The sequence below is a fragment of the Nicotiana sylvestris genome, chromosome 1, assembly GCF_000393655.2.
Source record: "Nicotiana sylvestris chromosome 1, ASM39365v2, whole genome shotgun sequence".
Lineage (NCBI taxonomy): Eukaryota > Viridiplantae > Streptophyta > Magnoliopsida > Solanales > Solanaceae > Nicotiana > Nicotiana sylvestris.
This window is the reverse complement of record NC_091057.1, coordinates 141849232-141869613: the sequence shown is the minus strand read 5'-3', so window position 1 is coordinate 141869613 and position 20382 is coordinate 141849232. Positions and strand designations below refer to the sequence as shown.

Sequence of the window (20382 nt, the reverse complement as noted above, 5' to 3'; positions counted from 1 at the left end):
ACCATTGAAAAGCTTAATGAAGAAGGCCATGTCCCCAGCGGACCGAGAAAAATGATGAAAACTGGTACTCAGAGGAGCAAAGGGCCAGTACCATCCCTCAAGTTCACAAAATAAAAGCATCGGAGGAAAACGCAAGCCGACAAGAAAGCAAGGCGACAAGAACAAGTTGAAGATAGATGAGATCTTATGATCCACATTCTAGCCTAGCTTCTTGTTTTTCCTTTTAGAACAATGTAACAAGGAGATCGGTTGAGCAGTAGCATCCTACAGCAGCATACAACAGCGCACAACAACAGCAAACACTACAGTCACACGGTAGTCCCAGCTACCAAAATTTCCCGAACTACATTGACCTGATTCCTGTTCAGCCCAGGATATGTAGGAAACCTCTGAAGCAAAGGTTCGGTCAAATCTTTTTCAAAAAATGCTTCACACGGAGTACTCGGACGAGCAAAAATCGCTTGCTTTATCTTTGCGCGAAAACCCTTCGTGTCTTCGGGCAAAGAGGGGCAGCTGTAAGCACGTGATTTTTGCTTCACGGACAATCACTCCTAAAGAAAACAAAAATAGTGACAAATGACCCCGCTGTACAATTTTTCGATTTTCCGTGACGTATACTGTTAGTCATTTGTGGTTCTGTCCATTTTTCATTTAATCTTATCGAACAAAATACAAAATATGTATGTCATGGTAATTAAACCATAATTCGGTCATTAAAAGAAAATTCACAAAAAATATATATGCATCTATTATTCTAGGTTGTGATTTAACCTACTTCAAATATTTTTATATGTGTGTGATAATTGTGTTAAGTGATTAAATTAATGGTGGTTTTAATTTCATTTATTTTATTTTATTTTTATTTTTCTTTAAAATTAGAAAACAAAAAGAAAAGAGTGATGAAATTGGTTTGGTCCAAGAAATAAATCAAAATCAAGCCCAAAACCAGGACACAGGTCCAGTCCAAGCACAGGCTGCCCGGGTACGTCCCAAACGACGCCGTATCAGCGTCCATGTGTTGAGCCGTTGATTTGATTCAAATGAACGGTCCCGATCGGACCACTCATTTAACCCAAACGACGTCGTCTTAGGCAATTGATCTGAGCCGTCCAACCCCTTGATCCAACGGATCCAGGCCTTCCCTTAGGCCCGTCAAATTTGACCCGATCCAATTCCCTACCCGGTCTCAACTCACCATCAGCCCTCGAACGACGTCGTCTCTCTTCAATGAGTAGATCCTGGCCCTTGATCTCACATGATCCGACGGCCAGGATCTAAACCTCAAAATCATATATAAAGCCCAACTTGGTTACCCCGCCCCCTATCCAAAACACCCCCCCCCCGGCTTCATCGTCTCCCTGACCAACCCTAACACCCAAACCCTAGCCGCCACCCCACCCCTTCGACTGAAAGCCGGCGGCAACGGTGTCGTTGGCCATGAGTCTAACACCCTTGAACTACCATGACCCATCCTCTCCAAATCCACACTCAGCTTACCTCGAATCTTCCCCGAACGTCTCGAATCTTCATTCGAAGATCCGAGACCAAACCTAGATCTACACCAAACCACCCCATATTCACCCTAGTCACTCCCCTAACGTCCCTCAGGCCTTAATCAGCTTTGGTTCCGGTCAAATGCAAGCAGAACTTGTCAAATCCCAAATCTGAGTTCAAGAACCCTAAAAAACCAAACCTGTTTCGTGGTGAGGTAAGTTCCCGGTGTAATCTTCTTTTCTTTCCTTTTGTTTGTGCATATGTTCGTATATTTGTTCTGAATCTTTTGATTATTTTCTGTCAGTTCTCCCCATCTTCAAAAGACCCTTTTTGTTTGGTCGATTTCTTTTCTTAAATGTTAAATGAGTGTTATAAGATGTTTGTTCGCTTCGACTGATGTTGTCGACCAGTTAAGTTTCATAAACTCCGTGTTAAATGCCCCGAGTGTTGAAATAAATTGGTGCCTTGTTTAGTCAGTGTTGTTTGTCGATTAATTGTTACGTATATTAGTTCGTATAGTCGATTTGAGTAACGTCGTTAAATAATTAAGTGTCGTAAAGTTCCATCGTTGTTCGGAAAAATGCCTGAATCACTCATTTGTTATGTTTTGAGTTCAGTCGATCAGCGATTAGTTATTATACATTATAACTCGCAAAGTCGACTCGACACATGTTGTCGTTAGTTTCACAGCATCAAATAACAAACGACCTAACTCTTACTGGCTGGTTTTGTTAAATGCTTGTGTTGGACTGATTGTAGGTTGGTTTTTTAGCTGTGGGAGGGGGGATTCGAACTGGTAGACTGACAGATACAATAGAATGAAAGGGTGGGGCAAGACAACAATGATCAAGGGTCTGTGAGATAGTTTTGGTTGGGGGGAAGAAATTGACTAAGTGTTCAGGATTAAAGAAGTTGTCAAGTGTCAATTAAAATACTATTAATGGGGAACAAAACACAAGAGCATGGGAATTAAATGAATACTTTAAATTAGAGCAATAGGACAAAGCATGGGGGGCTGATTAAGTTTACCAAGAAAAATGCCTCTAGGCATGGGAAGCTAAGGGGTATGGGCAGATTGCAATTGGCAGGATCCAGGCAGCTTGACTGCACTGGGTTGTTGGCTTATAAATAAGTTGTTTCAGAACTTAAAAGGGGTTGGACTTTTAGTCTTGAGAAAAAGAAAGAAACATAAAGAAATTTTCAGAATATTGTAACCAAACACTGTCTGAAAACTGCTCAGGAGTTTAAGTTGGCCAAGCTGTCTTTGCTAATTGTTTGTGGGTTATTTGCCGAGCTGTTTGTGTTTGTCGAACTGCTGGTGCTGTTACATTGAGTACTCTGGCTTTCTGTTTGTTTCATCATTCTATTTCTGGGATTGTTTGATTGTTGCTCGACCAACTATTGGGTTTCCCTTGTTGTTGAGACTGCTGCTGTTTATCTATGGACTATTGGTGACGTTTGTTGCTGATTGTTTGCTGTTGATTGTTGATTGCTGCTTACCTGCTATTGCTGTGTTGTTGTGTACTACTCAGCTGATCATTCTCATTCTTCTTTTGCTTTGCTATACCAGGTACACGATTAATAGTGTCAATGTAACTTGAAAGTTGAGCATGAATACAAAAGAGAAGATCTGAAGATATTTATTTCATGCATAGACTGTTATATTGAACATCATGTAATGTATAATAGTTTACATTCTTGTTTGGATCATGTAAGGTAGCCTGCATGCCCGGTAGATATCAATGTATGGTGATTGAATGTTAGTTTGTATAAGTAGGCTGATAGATAAAAGTATTCCCAATGCAGTAGGTTGTATCTTAGACATTATCTAATTATGTTTAGCATGTCCTTAACTGCATCAAACTATCCATGTTAGTTGATTTCATTTCCTTTTGATAAATTGCCTCCTTATAATTGGCAAACCATTGCTTTAAAAACAAACAGTGCAAGCCTGCACTTCTTAACCTCACGAAGGTCGAGCCCGAATCGAACGAACTCAGCAGGCTTTCATCAGAAAGGCAGTGGCGCAGGCCCAGCCGATACCGTATGGGTTGGGTTTGGGCCCATAATGTCCGATTAGCTGCCCACGTGCATGGCCATGTCTTCTCATTCTGCAAAGGCATTCGGAATTCTGTTATAAATAACCTGCAAGCATGTAATTGAGTAGGATCATTTTACTTTCAATTAGTAGAAACAAATGCGACAAGATAACATAGCCGCTATAGGATATCCTTTAAAAATAAAGACGAGATGAGCCTCGACAAATAAAAATGCACAAGCTGCGGGGCCCTCCAAATATATATATTAAAATATTTAGAATTCAGGATAGGCCGTTTAGCGAATTTCACGGCCTTTTCCCAACATAACAATACGCTAGTTGCTTTAGGCGCGTATTTAATAATATTATCTCCTTAAACTCGGGTTCACATTTATGTGGCCCAAGGCCAAATCTCAACGGAATCGAAATGTGTCTCTAATCACGGGTATATTGATTATGGCGTGGTCCGAAATGCATTTCCATGACGTTGCAAATTCTTTTAATAATAAATGAGATGAGCCTCGACAAACAAATGCACAAGCTGTGGGGCCCTCTAAATATACATATATTGAAGTACTTAGAATTCGGGACAGGCCGTCTAGCGAATTTTACGGCCTTCCCCAAAATAACAAGACGCTAGTTACTTTAGGCGCACCTTTAATAATTTATTTTCTTAAACTCGGGTGCACATTTATGTGACCCAAATCCAAATCTCAACCGAGTCGAGATATGTCAACAACCGCGTGTGCATTGATGTAACGTGATTCGAGATATGTTTTCACGACGTTGCAATTCCTTGTAAAAATAATAATAACAATAATAATAATTATGAAAGCGGTAAAAGGTTAAAATTTGCACATAAGTTCATATTTGTATAAAAATCAGATAATCAAGCCGAATATAATAGTTGAGCGACCGTGCTAGAACCACGGGACTCGGGAATGCCTAACACCTTCTCCCGGGTTAACAGAATTCCTTATCCGGATTTCTAGTACGCAGACTGTAATATGGAGTCATTCTTTTCCTCGATTCGGGATTAAAATTGGTGACTTGGGACACCCTAAATCTCCCAAGTGGCGACTCTGAAATAAATAAACCAATCCCCTTTCGATTGTCCTTTAATTGGAAAAAACTCCCTTGTACCCTCTCGGGTGCGGAAAAAGGAGGTGTGACAACACTTACCTCAAACTTCCAAGGCCAACTCAAGCCTCAAACACCGCTTTCCTTTCAAATTTGGCTCCAAGACAATCGTATCTATGCATAATCGACTTAGTAACATCAATAAATGCAAAACAATCCAATTCAATACCTAATTATAGCCTTCTAATCATTCTTCCAAAAAAATCCAAAAATTGACCCCAGACCCGCTGGGTCAAAATACGAGGTTCGGATCAAAACCCGATCACTCATTCACCCACGGGCCCGAATATGTAATTATTTTTGAAATCCGACCCCAAAACGAGGTCTAAATCACAATTAACCAAAAAGTCCTAATTCTACCCAAATCCCTAATTTTCTACCCTTAATTACATGATTTAAGCCTAGAAATCTAATGGGTGTTAATGAAAATTGGAGAAAATGAGTCTAAGATTACATACCTGTGAATTGGTGGTGAAATTCCCTTTCAAAAATTGTTCAATTTGGAGTTGAGATGAAGAAGTTATGAAATTTGGGTTAAGTCCCGTAATGCTACTGTTTCTGAACTTTTAAAATTACTGGGCGAAATTACTCTTCGCATTTGAGACAAGTCCATCGCGTTCGCGGAGGAGAAACTCCTTGAGCCTCGCGTTCGCGAGCAATGGATCGCGTTCGTGTAGGTCAAATGCCCCACCCCTCCCTAGGCTCAATTAGCCTTCGCGTTTGCGTGGCCAGGACCGCGTTTGCGAAGGGAAGACCCCCCAACGCCTCGTGTTCGTGACCTGGGCTACGCGTTCGCGTAGAAGGAATTTCCTTCAATAAAAATTAACACATCGCGTTCGCGAGGGTCCTCCCGCGAACGCGAAGAAGGGCATACTAGAATACCAACAGGTGAAAAAACCTGCAACTTTTCCTAAGTCCAAAACCTTCCGAAACACACCTGAGCCCTCGGGGCTCCTAACCAAACATACGTACTAACTTAATGACATCATATGAACTTATCTATGCGATAAAATCGCCAAAATAACCTCAATTACAACGAATTAAACCTCAAAATCAAAGAATTTTCTCAAACTTCTTAAAACTTCAATTTTAGCAATTTAGGTCCGAATCACGTCAAATGACATCCGTTTTTCACCAAATTCCACAGAAATGTCTTAAACCATATATAAGACCTGTACCGGCGCTGGAACCAAAATACGGGCCAAATACCATCATGTTCTAATCAAATTTCATTTCAAATTCCTTTAAACAATTTCAGAAAATAATTTTTTTTAAAATTCATTTCTCGAGCTTGGGACCTCGGAATTTGATTCCGGGCATACGCCCAAGTCCCATATTTTCCTACGGACCCTTCGAGACCGTCAAATTACGGGTCCGGGTCAATTTACCCAAAACGTTGACCGAAGTCAAATTAATTCATTTTACAGTCAAAATTTATCATTTTCACAGATTTTCACATATAGGATTTTCGGGACGCCCGGACTGTGCACACAAATCGAGGTGATACTAAAAGAGGTTTTTAATGCCTCAGAATACGGAATTTCGTACTAAAACAAGTGATGACATTTTGGGTCATCACACCAATCTTTTCAATTACTAAGGTGACACTTTGTTCGCACATCCAATAAATTATGTTTTCAAAGATACTTATCTTTGAAAAACGTAAGTATCAGAAATGCTGGAAATATGCTTTTACAACTTTACATGTCAAATGCTTTTTTAGCAAGATCTTATGACTTATATACAACGAACATAAAACTCAAGATCACAAGACCAAATGGCAAATGACCTGGACGATATACATTCTTCTTTCTCCAAAAAGTTGAAGTTCTTGCCAGCATTACCGAAATAACTATCTACCTCAGAAATGGATATCACAAGGTTGACTTAATTAGCAATAAGTTTATTTAAATACTCTAGTCATATGCAGGGATATTAGGAAACCAGAAGTTATAGAAACAGTAACATATTATTTCATGAAAGGCGACCTTTTTACGTTTTAGACCAAATATGATTTGCATGTCAACAAATCTAGACAACCCTGATAGTAACATGCACTTTTGCTTATTATAAAGCTAGGAGTAAAGCAGATTGATCTACTGAAAGCAAACTAATAAAATGGTGGTGCATCGTGCATGTATATATAATTGAAAGCCCGGTGAAAAGTGTGTGTCTGTATGTTTTCTTTTTTATAAGGTATTGTTGAACCAATTTGCGTGCATTTTAACTAATTTATCGGATATCTACTATCTTCAATTAGTATAAGTATCGAATAATTTTGTCCGTCATGAATGCTTAAGCATAGGGGAAGAATTCATCTAATATTGCTTCTGCTGGCAGGATTCTTACCTTGTTTTCCAAAGTTCTTTCATATATTTTTCCACCTTTATTATTATTTAAAAATGTACCCATAAGGTGAATATCTTGATAATATATTAGTAAGAAATATGCATAACTCGTAGTGTGTCGCAATGGTGGCAAATGAGCGGGTTGGACTGAATTTGGGCGGGTCAAGATGGGTTAGGTCAATAAATGGGTCATTGCCCAACCCAGCCCAAAGTGTACTTGGGCTAAGATGGGCTGAGTCAAGATGGGCTAAACAATGGGTCATAACCCTACCCGCCCAACTTGACCAATGTTTTAGAATCATGCTCATCTTGCATAAAAAAAGCCTTTTACCTTAAAATGTAAGTCAAAAAATTTTTTGGGGTTGGGAGGAGGAGGGGGAGTGATGCAAAAAAACGAAAAAAAACAGAAAATAGAAAATTAAAAATAAAAATAAAAACGTAATTTTTTTTTTGAAATACAAAAAAAAGTAAATTATTTTTTTAGGGGAGGGGGGTTTTACGGGGGGAGCGGGGATGGTTGGTGCAGGAAAAAAAACAGAAAATTGAAAATACAAAAAAAAAAGATAAATTTTTTTTGAGGGGAAGGGTTTTGCGGGGGTGGGGAGGGAGGTGGATGGTGCAGGAAAAAAAAACAGAAAATTGAAAATACTTTTTTTTAGGGGAGGGGGGTTTTGCGGGGGTGTGGTGCAGAAAAAAAATAGAAAATTAAAAATACAAAAAAAAAGTAAAAAAATTTTTTTGAGGGGGGAGGGGGGGTTGGTGGTGCAAGAAAAAACTGAAAATTGAAAATACAAAAAGAAAAAGTAAAAAAATTCTTTTTGAGGGGAGGGAGGCAGAGTGGGTGGATGGTGCAAAAAAACAAAAGAACATAAAATTAAAAATACAAAAAAAATAAAAGTAAAATTGGGGCAATTAAATAAATTTCTATATAAGTTAGGTTGAGATACCTTTTATTTTGGGTGAGTTTCATGAGTTGTATTTGGACTGCTTAATGAGTCAGAATGGATTATAAAATATAATGGGTTAACTTGGGCTCCGCCCAAATTGACCCATGAACTAAAATATTGGGGAAAAGACAAGACTACCTATAAAAGTGAAACTATTTACCCTCCCCTACCCATTAAAAAAATTTTACCCACTAAATAATTACAACTCCTACCCATTTAATAAATAAACGACAATAACAAAATAACTACCCACGCTTTTAATGCCCTACGTATAAAAACGCAGAAGCTGCTCAAAATTTCAGAAAATTAGCGCACAAACGTGGAAAAACGCATAAGCTCTTCAAAATTTCAGAAAATTAGCGCACAAAATTGAGATTTCCACTGATCGAAGAGCAGTAAGTGTGAAAAAACAGATCGAAGATACTGATTCGAATTTTAATTTTGTTGTTCTCTTCAGATTTTGATTTTGCTGTTGGTTTGATTTTGATTTCGGAGCTAAACTTCTGAATTTTAGCTGAAAATTCTAATCTAGGTTTGGAGATCTGGAGATCTAGAGGTTTGATTTCGCTGTTATTTTGTTGAAATTTCGAACACTGTTGATTTCGAACACTGTTGAAATTTGCATTGTTGAGATTCAATTTTGGGCATAAAAGTGATTATAACTTTAGAATCATGGAAAATATTCCAATTCTGATGCAACATAGTGGAGAATGGGATGACAACAATAATTTCATAAATTTTCATGTTGATGCAATTCTAATAAAGACCTATTGGAAATTTGAACAACTTCTCAGAGAAATTGCAAAGCAACTGCAAAAGGACAGTAAAACAATAGTTATCCAGTATGCTATTGCTCAAGGATATCCACCAATTACAATTTGCAGCGATATGAGTGTTAGTGTTTATATGGAATTGAAAAAATCAAGTGCAGGGATGACAACACTTCCCCTGTGTGTGTTGTTTGCTAAAAACACTATAGCTGCAAGCACCTCCAGTTTCGATGTTGCTCCAATTTCACTAGAAATTTCACAATTTGAAAGCACTGATATGATTACTACGTTTGATGTGCAAGAAGGAGATGACACCATTTTAGAACTTGATGATGCAAACATCATAACTGATCAATTTCATCAAAATGTTGAAAAAGGACGAATTTACGAAGACAAGAACCTGCTGGCTCTCGTTATGAAACAGTATGCTGTTAGAGAAAAATGTCAATATCGGGTTCATAAATCATGCCCAAGAAGGTTTGTCTGCATGTTTTCAAGTAAAAAAACTACGTGATACCTATATAGTATATAAGTATGCTAAATCAGTATACTATAAGAGTATGGAATTGTATTGGTTTGTCTGTGTTTTTTATCAGTGATACTGGTATAGTATATAAGTATGCTATATCAGTATACTATGCGAGTATATAACTGTATTGGTTTGTCTTTGTTATTATCAGTAAAACATAATACCAATATAGTATATATGTATGCTAAATCAGTATACTATGTGAGTATAGAATTGTGCTGCTTTGTCTATATTTTTTATCAGCAAAATATGATACTGATACAGTATATAAGTATACCAACAAAGTATACCATGTGAGTATATAATTGTACGGATTTTTGTGTGTGTTTTTTATCAATAAAACATTATACATAACTGTATTTGTATTATAAACAGGTATATCCTAGAATGCACGGATGAAAGATGCACTTGGAGACTTAAAGCATCAAGCCTGCGAGCATCAAATCTTTTCAAAGTGACAGATTTCAATTCTGTCCACAGTTGTTTAACTGATAAGAGATTTTGTTCACAAAAGCAAGCTGTCCCAACTTTTGTTGCAGTTGTGGTACAAGATAAACTTGTTGACTAGAAAACCATATATACACCAACAGATATCCAGAGAGACATCCAAAAAGCATATGGTATGGACTTAAGCTACATGCAAGCATGGAAATCAAAAGAAAAAGCAATGCAATTATTGAGACGATCACCAAGTGAATCATACAAGAAAATGCCAACATATCTTTATATGTTAGAGTACGCTAACCCAGGATCAGTGACACGACTATACACTGAAGGAGATGAGAGCTTCTTGTATGCATTCATAGATATATATGCATCGATTAGAGGATGGGTCTATTGTAGGCCAACAGTTGTAGTTGATGGAAGTTTTTTAAAGTTAACATATAGAGGGACCATACTCACGGCTTCCACGCAAGACGCAGAGGGTAAGAATACAAACCAATTACATTCAGTTTAAGAAACAAAAAATATTTTCAAATATTTATGATACAAGTATACAAACAGAGTATATAGTTGTTTTGCTACACACCTGCACGTACCTATAACTATACTACTATATGAAATACTAAATTAATATTTTGTGTACAATCCAATTACATTCAGTTAAAGAAACAAAAAAAATATTTTCAAATATTATATGATACCAGTATGGTATACAAGTATACTAACAGAGTATATAGTTGTTTTGCTACACACCTGCACCTATCTATGACTATACTACTATATGAAATGCTAAATTAATATAGTGTGTTGTAATTGATATTTTGTTCTTTGGGTTTACAGGACAAATTCTACCCCTCGCATATGCAATTGTTGATTCGGAAAATGATGCATCGTGGGAATGGTTCTTCGTGCAGTTGAGAGAAACCTATGGACAAAGAGAGGGAATGTGCATTGTATCAGACAGGCATGATGCTATATGGAAAGCAACTTTAATTGTCTATCCAGAAGTCCCTCATTGTGCATGTATGTTCCATTTGTGTAACAATATAAAGACAAACTTCAGGAAGAGCCAAAAACAAATCAAAGAAGTATATTTTGCTTTAGCAAGCGCATACACTGTTGAAGAATTCAACAGGCATATGGCAGAATTAGAAGCTATTGATAGTAGAGTGAAAACATACCTGATGGATATTGGATATGATAAATGGTCCCGGGCGCATTCCAAGGCAAATAGAACCATGACCATGACATCGAATATTGCGGAATCAGTAAATGCAACAAACAAGCATGCAAGAGACCTCCCAGTTGTGAATTTGCTTGACTTTATGACAACATTGATTCAAAAATAGAATTACACCAATCGGAAGGATGCAGTGGAATCATTTATGAAGATTGGTGCAAAGTATGAAAAAATATTGGCAGATAATACTATCTTATCACAGACGATGACGGTATGCATTTTCAAAATCATAAACACACTGCACGTACTGTATTTTTACTTTTTTACCTTAGTGATTTCACTAAACAACTGAATATTGTTATTTAAAAAATACTATTACTTCATATAGCTAATGACTTTTCTTAATTAAAATTATACTAGGTGTTGCCATCAACTGAATTCTTACATTTAGTAATTGATGGCCAAACAAGAAATGTGGTGCGCCTACATGAAAGAAACTGCAGTTGTGGGAGGTTTCAGCTAGACGATATTCCATCTCCACATACAATGGCAGTTATACAAAAATTCCATATGGATTCATACAAGTATTGCTCGAATTACTACAACATAGACTACTTGCTGAAAACATATGAGATACCAGTAAATCCATTGCCTGATGAAACAACGTGGCAAATTCCAGAACATGTCTCTTCGTAGGTGGTACTGCCACCAAAAGGAAAAATCAAACCAGGAAGACCTAAAAAGAAGAGAGGCATAGGAGGCTGGGAAGGAAATACAGTTACATGTGCACTATGCGGGAGAAAAGGACACAACCGGAGAACATGCTGAAATATTCCAAAGAGAGATTGATATAATGCTTCAATGTTTTTATACAACTCATATATTGTAGAATCATAGCATTTGAATAGCAAAAAATAAAATGCATTTCTTGCACTGGACATATATTTGGTATGATGATTCTTTGCGAAATTACTTTTTGGCAACAAATTTATATAGCTACTTGTATTTTCAATAAGAATCTGTTTATTTTCTATTTTAGTATATAAAAGTGGGATGCATTTACATCTAGTTGCTGCAGGAAAAAAGATGCTAAAATATATCTGTGATACCCAAGTGGTATATCTGTATACCTTATTGGTATATCTGTATACCTTATTAGTATCAAAATATGTGCAGAAATAGAAGTGGTGCACGCTTTGCAGCTCATGTCTGTATTGAAACTATAACAAATTGGAAGCCATTTACATGCAGTTATTTGTGCATCATCAGGTACATTAATACAAGGTGATACCCAATGTTATATTTGTATACCTCGCTGGTATATAGTGGTATTGCACTAATATGGCTAAAACAAAATATGCGCAGAAATATAAATGGTGCACCAGATACAACGTGATACCTAAAATGCGCACACTTTGCAACTCATGTCAGTACTTACATCTAGTTGCTACAGGAAAAAAGATGAGTCAAATACAACGTGATACCCAAAGGGTATACCATTATACCTGATTGGTATATAGTTCTACTACACTAATACACCATCTATGCTAAAACTACAAATGAACATTAAAGCTTAGACCGTCATCACATTCGAAAGTAGATAGTTTAACATCTGTCACAACTACTTTGTATGTTGCTGGAAGTGTTCACTTCATCTGCCCCTAATTTTCACTTGCTGAATCCATTAAACCTTACCCTCTGGCAAAGGAATGGACCGAGGCATCCTAATAAACCAACAACTTTATGGAAGAAGCCTAAGAAAAGCCTAATAAAACAAGCTGAAATCAGAAACAAAATCAGCAAATTTTCAGCATCAAGAGACATAACTATACTGATAACCCCCATGTACTTGAAGAAATCTATTACCACATATTTTGAACCAGAATAATTAAATATGACAAAAGAAATATTAGCAGCTGGAAATATTTTATAAAGGCACAAGTTTCCTACAGTCTTGAATCAGCAGAAGGTCATTTACTACTAATAATACCATACTTCACCAAAAACTATTAAAATCCTGCAAAGTTTTCATGATACAATTAACTAAAACCAAAAAGAGACCTATACTACTTCTTGCGTTTCTTTCCACGAGTCTTTTTAGGTGCTACTGGAGCCTCAGATTCACTTGATTCGCCATGCAACTGCTTGTTCCTCCCATAGTGCCACAACAGTATACCAAACCTAGCTCGAAGAACATCCACATCAAAATTAGCAACAGGGATTGGAAGATCTTCAATAATATACTTTGCAAAGCAAGCAACATATACTCCACAATCTCTGAAATAAAACAAATGAATAGAATATAAAAATCAATTAGAAGTGAAAATGTTAATATGAATGAGGAAAACAAAGTAAAAAAAAAAGTAACCATTCTTACGAATTTTGCTGTGTTGGTAGATTTGTAATCAATTCAATATCAAAAGGATCAGTCAACTTCTTTCCCATGTGCAGACCATTTTCTACTACAATGTCACTTCTTTGGTTATAGAATTTAATACTAACTAGAAATAGGGGGATCAATACAGCATAAGCCTTTGCCACTTTCTGAATAGCTTTTTTGTGCTTTCGACTACGTAGCGAGTCATATACATAAAAACATCTCTTGTGGAATGACACACACCCCAATATCCAATGCCAAATTTCTGCCAAATTAATTGGAAAAAGGACATGATCAACCTGGTGCCATGGAGTGTTGCAATGCATCCTAAATCCTTTCATGTACTCCATGATATCGTCTGATCTATCAATCAAATGATCTTGTTTCCCACCTTTTACAAATTCTGTGAAAACCCTTTGAATGATATTATTAAAAAGAGTATCTGTAGTTGTGACTTTGATTGGCATATTAATTCCATATTTCGCCTTCTTCCTAAGATAGTAGAATATAATATTCAAGTGCTGCAAAAAAGAGAGGAAGAAAACATGACTACCACTAACAATATGAATGAACTACTACAACAACAAAAATAAAAAGCAGTACACATACCGAACTAGAGAGCGGCCTGCCAGAATAGTTTAAGGTATGGAAAAACGTCTTATCATCAATCTGTTCAACTTTAAAGTCAAAACAAGGCTCTAGCTTTTGATCACTAGGTAAATACACTTCCCTATTTCGTATAAAAGAAGATATGGATAAGAAATATAACAACAAATATTAAGAAAAAATGAAAACAAAAGTACATGGAAACGAATACGCACTCTCCCAATTGCATATTTACTTCAACAAAGTTTGAGAATGCAGTCGTAAGCTTAAAATCAACCGTCTCTGAAATGTCATTTACAAATGAAAATCTTCCTTTGATAACCTTTGAGGATCCCCCAACTGCACTAACACCAGATTGCCAGTCATTCCTATACGGTGACTGTTTTACAGCTGCGGGGCGCCTTTTCTGTGTTAAAACTGCAGGAGTAGTTTCAACATCTGTTTGTATCTGAACAATATTTCTTGATACCGACTGATCAGGTTTAGACTTATTTACAGCACGAGTTGTCAGATCATTTCCAGATTGATTTACATTACGTCTCCCTCCTTGTGTAATGGCAGCAATTAGATCAAGTTGAGAATCAGTATATTCAAAATCAGAATCCAAGTGAAGATCACCCCCGTGTCGACATGGAGCTTAAATTAGAAAATGCTAGTGAATAAATAAATATACAAAGTTAAGAAATTTAGAAAAAAAGAATGAAAAGTTATATATAGAAGACATTACCAGAAGGCAAATTCACATTACTTCCACGAACATCCACTTGACCAACACCATCAACCCGACATGCTAAACACATAAAAGCATTATCAGCATCACTACTTAAATAAAAAATAAAAAACTATCAAGAACCTATCATTTACATACTAACTACAGAATTAGTAACATCAACATCGTACCCTGTGGAGCAGTATTAGACTCAATAACAACATCTGCTCGTGTCTGTATAGGGATTCCTGATGGCAGCGGAGCAGGACCCGACTTTTTAACATCATGATATGACTGCTTATATGTTGCTTGTTGTGCAATAGCGGTGATTTGATCAATTGCAGATGCAGATAGTTCAAAGTTAGAATCCAAACCAAAATCATGCTCATTTACGAAGGGGGCTGAAAAAAGTTTTTTAAAAAAAGGTTAGTCAATGCACAAATACATAGAGTTAATTAATTAAATAAATAATCAAAAATTACATATACAACATTTTACCAGAACGCAAATCATCATCCTGTTGCTTGTGCTGAAAATGAGAAACTAACAATTTTAGTCTTATGTATATTACAAGAATACTATGTGCACTAAAAGTAAAGAATGGAATAGTATCCTATAAGCATATATTGCATCTTTGAACAATATACTATAGCATTATATTATATAAAAGATGAATACCGTTGAATTTCCCTTTGGTTTCACTGACTGCCTACCAATAGCTGCAAGCACCTCCTCAAACTTGTTCTTTACAAAAAGCTTCAAAGCTTGTAACTCTTTCATTGCCTCAGCATTGGTAGGTTGGGAATCACCTCCAGTACTTTCAGGCATACTTTGTGTCTTTGGTAATTGAGTGCCAAAAACCTGAAAGTTATCGGGCTGGCTGGGTTGGCTGTCAGTGCACTCAACTTCAATTTCAAAGCTTAGACCACGCACATCAAATTGTTTCTTCTCATCATCAGTTGGGGTGATGTTCTTTAGCTGCAATTATTAAGCACACTAGTTAGAAATAGAAATGATAATAAAGTATGAAAGAAAAAAGATCCATATTACCATATGATACCAATATAGTATACATGTATACCAACAGAGTATATCACTGAACTGGGATATAGTATACATGATACCAATATAGTATACATGTATACCAACAGAGTATATCACTAAACTGGGATATTGCTACAACTGTGACTAAACTAGTGTACCAAAACATTAAGAGAGGCAACAAAACTATGAGAAAATTACCTGTTTGCGTTGCAAGCTACACATTTGCAAAACAACTCGCTCATTCGGGATTTGACCCATGACTGCCCATTTCAAAATTCGTGGAAGTTTGTTGTTTCCAAGATGATCAGCAAAGTGACCATCGAAACTTGGGCAGCATTCATACAACCAAGTCTGTAAAGCCAACGGGAAGCCACCAAGTCTATAAAAAGAAGACTTATCTTGAAACTTGTTGGAACACGAGTCAATTGTAGCTTTATAAACATCTATACCTCAGGGATAATTATTAAAATCACCAGACTCAACCACGTCAATGTAAAACCGTGAAATAGCCTTTGTTTTGAGTTGAGAAAATAAGAAGTTGTTGACAAAATACAGAACTGCTATCTTCAACGCATCATCATCCGTTTCCCATTTCTTCTTCTTAAAACAGTCTGCTAGTTGGGCAAATGTCACGGATGCAGTCCCAAAATATTTTGAAATCAATCTATTCTCTGCTATGCTCTCTATACTTGTATCACTCTTACATTTCAACCCAGTAACAAGTGCAAATTCACCCAAGCCAAACCGCAACCTAGAATCATTCACTACAAACCGCATCTCATTTTTAACCTCATGATGTACTTCTCTCATAAGCAAATGGTGCATAACACGAATCTGCACAATCACTGGTGGCAGATCCAAAAAATAGCCAAAGCATGTTTTCTTAAACAGTCGAAGTTGCCGCTTTGATAAATTCGCTTTCAATTGATGAATAACATGACAATTGGTATCCCAATCAACCTTTGGTTTATAATCTAAGTCAATAGGCACAAGGAAATCTCAACACTGCAAAACATGTTCATATAAAATAATTTTAGAAATAGAATTCACTTAAAATGCAACTAAACCAACTAAAAATATCACAACTACCATACGATACCAACACGACATATAATTATACCAGCAGGGTATACAATTATACTGACTAATTTCCGGCAACTACAAATGACTATACTACTATTACATAACAGATAGGAATAAAGAGAAAAAGTAAAAAGAAATGCAGCTATAAAGTATTTTCAAGATACTGTACGATACTACTATTATTAAAGGAAAAACAAATAGCGAAGACAGCTAAAAAAAGATCCAGAAGCATATGATAGTATATAGCTATACTAACAGGGTAAATAGTTGTACGGGGTTGTTCCAACAACTGTCTATAACTATAAAAACTATCACATAACACACATACACTATGTCTATAGGCACAAAACTTCTATGGGAAACATCATGCGTGCCATTGCCACTGCAACAAAACACCAGTTACGCAACAATCGGATAAAGAATATAAATGCAATTTTTTAGAAGAACTATGTCAAATAGCATTGCCTCCCCCTTCCAGACTCAAGTACTATGTCAATCATGTAACTGAGTACCTGGCATCTTTTTTGTATACTACTTAGCACCAATTCAACAAATCATTTTCATTAGAAAATAAGTCAATCATGTCCTAACTTATTACTTAAGGTTAAGGGATTCTTCAGATGTTTCAAAAGGGACAATGAATGTTATTCAGAAAACGCCCCATACATGATCACTCTACCCCGATGCCTGCCTATAATCAATGCCAGTGGTGGTCACCAGCCAAGGCCGTGGGGCTTCTGCACATTGACCCCATCCACACCATGCCACCTATAAAGAAAAGCTCATTCTGCACACATAACTTACACGGTCCCATTCCTTCCATACTTGCTTCTCCCCACCACTATCAACTGGCCTAAACACTAGATCACGTACAAAATCATCTAATGTAAAGCTGAAAATCAGAAATCACACAGAGCAGCTCTGACTTCAATAAATTTGGTTGACAACAACAACTACTGATTGACAGCACTAGTGAATCAGCGACCATTTTTTTAAACCTCAAGCAGAACATTAATTTAATCTGTCAATTTAATTCAAAAAATTAACACAACTGACTATAACTATGATATAATACAAAAGCATAATAAGAAATCAAAAAATAACAATGTACTATACATTAAAAATCGCAAAGATCATAATTGTAAGAAAATTACCTTCTTGGGTGCGACACAAATTTTTCTCTTCTTTAACTGAGAATCATCGCTACAATCAACATCTACTGGTTGAGTCTCTGTTTCAGGCACGGATTCACGTCGGCTTCTCCCTAACTCAGAATCCTCAACAACTTTACCTTTTCCCTTATCAGTCACAGGAACATCTCCTATGACTGGTTCAAAATTTGTGTCGGGTAATGACAGGTATGGAATTTCATCGACTGATGCGACATTAATATTTTTGCCTTTTCCACCCTCTAATTCTACATTTTCAGTTGTGTTTTCAACATGACTATTGCTAGGGTTACGACTAAGTGGAGACTGAGAATCAGAAAATAAGGAAAAACTAGGCCCAGACATGGCTGAGGCAACGGATTCAGCAGCTACTTCTTTTGAAAAATGATATTGTCCAAAGCGCCACCATCTACGCACACAACTCTTCCGACCCATAGAGAAAACAACAACCCATAGACATTGATTCACAAAAGTACAAAGGAAAACATAAAAATCCTATGATTTTGAAAACCCACTTTCACTAAAATGTACTTTCAGGAGCAAAAAATTCACCCAAAGCAAATATGTCACCCAAAATTAGGTACTAGACGAAGAGATAGAACGGAATCGGAAGGAAAAAATTACAACTCGAATGTGTTTCACTTTTGCGTTCTCATCGGTTGGCTATGGAGTTATGGAAAGTGTACTCTGTTAACTGATAGAGAAAGAAGGAAAACTTGGGAATAATGGGCAGAATGGGTTGGATCGAAGATAAGGGAGAGATTGGTAGATTGGGCCGGGGCTGGGTAAATAGATTGGGCCGACTAGGTAGGCAGGGTAAATAGTTTGGGGATGGGTATTAAAAGGTAAATAGTTTGGGCCTAATAGGTATAAAGTGAGATTTTCCCTAAAATATTTGTAACCCAACCCATTAATCTTTGGACAGATTAGACGGGTTAGATGAGTTTGGGCTCAAATTGCCACCCCGGCAATAGTAAATACTATACAGTAGTACTACTAAAAGACTCGCTACAACAACTATTTGGTGTCTGTTTCCTTAAAGCTCTATTTTCTGACTAGAGATCAACTTCAACAACTCTTTTATGGCTAAATGAGAAAACAAACATTAATCTCTCCATTACACTTTGCACGTCCACCGTCCACGTTAACCCTTTATTATCCCCTACTAATTTCATCTATTTGTAATTTTTCTTGTTAAAATTATTCTTGAACATTTTTTTTAACTTTGAATTTTTTTCCTAACGTACATTTAATTAAACAAACAGTAAACTATATGGTAAAAAATCTGGTTTTAAAATTTAAACTTGTTACAACTTACATGGGGCAACTATGTAAGCTTATATAGTACTTAGTAGTTTGTTCCATTCGTTTCGTTACCGGCAATCAACTGGTGAGTGGTGACCTTCCTAGATCTCAAAATTTTGTTATATATATATAGTGGATATCATTTATTGTGATGGTATATAATAATTAATATGATGACTTTTAGAGTAAGATAGGGTTGCCTAAAAATAAGCAGGGTGTATAAGAATATTTCCATCTGGTGTGTTTCCTAATTAAACTCAGGCAAATGTGTGTCCATGCATGCCTTCTCCTCAAGAATTTGGGACCTAGAGAATTTTAATTTGTTGTACTGCAGAGAGGGAGAGATAAAAGACAATTATATATAAACTCTAAACAGAAGTAAATTAGAAAAATTAGAAAAAACATACTAGTATAGTTTTTGACTTATAATAACCTGCCAAATTTCTAGGAAACTAGAAGTGCTTATTTGGAAAGAGGTATATGGTAAAGCTTTCGGAAGAAGCAAGTTCTTATGAATAGTAGTAAAAGCTAGTAATTTTTTTGCCGTTTGGAAGAAATTAAAAAGTAGTTTCCTTACAAGCAGAACCAAAAAGTTGTTTTTAATTTCTAGCCTATTTGGCCAAAAAATTTTATTTGCCAAAAGTGTTTTTTTTTTCCAAAAATATTTTTTCCAAAAGTTAGAGGTATTTGGCCAAAGTTTTTAAAAGGAAAAAAGTATTTTTGAGTAGAAGCAAAAAAAAAAAGTAGTTTCTTCAAAAAACACTTTTGAGAAAAATACTTTTTAAAAGCTCGATCACACATTAATTACTGTTCAAAAGTGTTTTCCAAATTAATTAACCAGATGCAAACTACTTTTCACAAAATATACTTTTTTAAAAGCTTGGCAAACATGCTCTTTATTTGGCTCAAACGTACTTTTAAAAAAATTAGTCAAACACAAACTACTTATAATTAAAATAAACACAAATTGATATTGTATAAGTGAAAGTACTTTTTTTAAAACTCCATTTGATGATAAGATAAAAAGTTCAACAGAAAGGTTCCAAACAACAACATGAGTTTCATGACTTTAAAGGTCACAAAAAGGATAATCAAGATCCGACAAACACAGTTATCATCCGCATGCAAAACAACAAACTAATTCTTCGGTAATTTAGAATCCATAATTATAGTTTTCTCCGAAGAATTACTTAAGGGAT

General features: G+C 36.1%; 2 protein-coding genes across 2 annotated transcripts; one reads left to right on the top strand and one right to left on the bottom strand.

Moving 5' to 3' along the window:
- The first annotated feature begins 9903 nt into the window (after positions 1-9903).
- LOC104215825 (uncharacterized) lies at positions 9904-11059 on the top strand. The gene is made up of 2 exons (XM_070154259.1): positions 9904-10192; positions 10551-11059. Exons 1-2 carry the CDS (start codon positions 9904-9906, stop codon positions 11057-11059), a joined length of 798 nt encoding a protein of 265 aa, XP_070010360.1.
- A 442-nt stretch (positions 11060-11501) lies between these two features.
- On the bottom strand, positions 11502-18313 carry LOC104210230 (uncharacterized). Its single transcript, XM_070154255.1, has 15 exons — positions 17864-18313; positions 17675-17730; positions 17514-17601; positions 16180-16460; positions 15825-16005; positions 15261-15560; positions 15081-15111; positions 14774-14983; positions 14601-14663; positions 14089-14509; positions 13877-13997; positions 13268-13788; positions 12961-13167; positions 12886-12907; positions 11502-11714 (listed from the first exon to the last, which is right to left on the bottom strand). Exons 1-15 carry the CDS (start codon positions 18311-18313, stop codon positions 11502-11504), a joined length of 3165 nt encoding a protein of 1054 aa, XP_070010356.1.
- Between the last annotated feature and the right edge of the window lie 2069 nt (positions 18314-20382).

Bases quoted from the DNA above. Each gene is read 5' to 3' on its own strand.
- LOC104215825 (XM_070154259.1), top strand. From the start codon at position 9,904: ATGCAAGCATGGAAATCAAAAGAAAAAGCAATGCAATTATTGAGACGA. The intron at 10,193-10,550 runs GTAAGAATACAA...TTGGGTTTACAG, and splicing joins TTCCACGCAAGACGCAGAGG to GACAAATTCTACCCCTCGCA.
- LOC104210230 (XM_070154255.1), bottom strand. From the start codon at position 18,313: ATGGGTCGGAAGAGTTGTGTGCGTAGATGGTGGCGCTTTGGACAATAT. The intron at 17,731-17,863 runs GTAATTTTCTTA...TTAAATTGACAG, and splicing joins TTTGTGTCGCACCCAAGAAG to ATTAAATTAATGTTCTGCTT. The intron at 13,789-13,876 runs GTATGTGTACTG...TCTTTTTTGCAG, and splicing joins GCAGGCCGCTCTCTAGTTCG to CACTTGAATATTATATTCTA.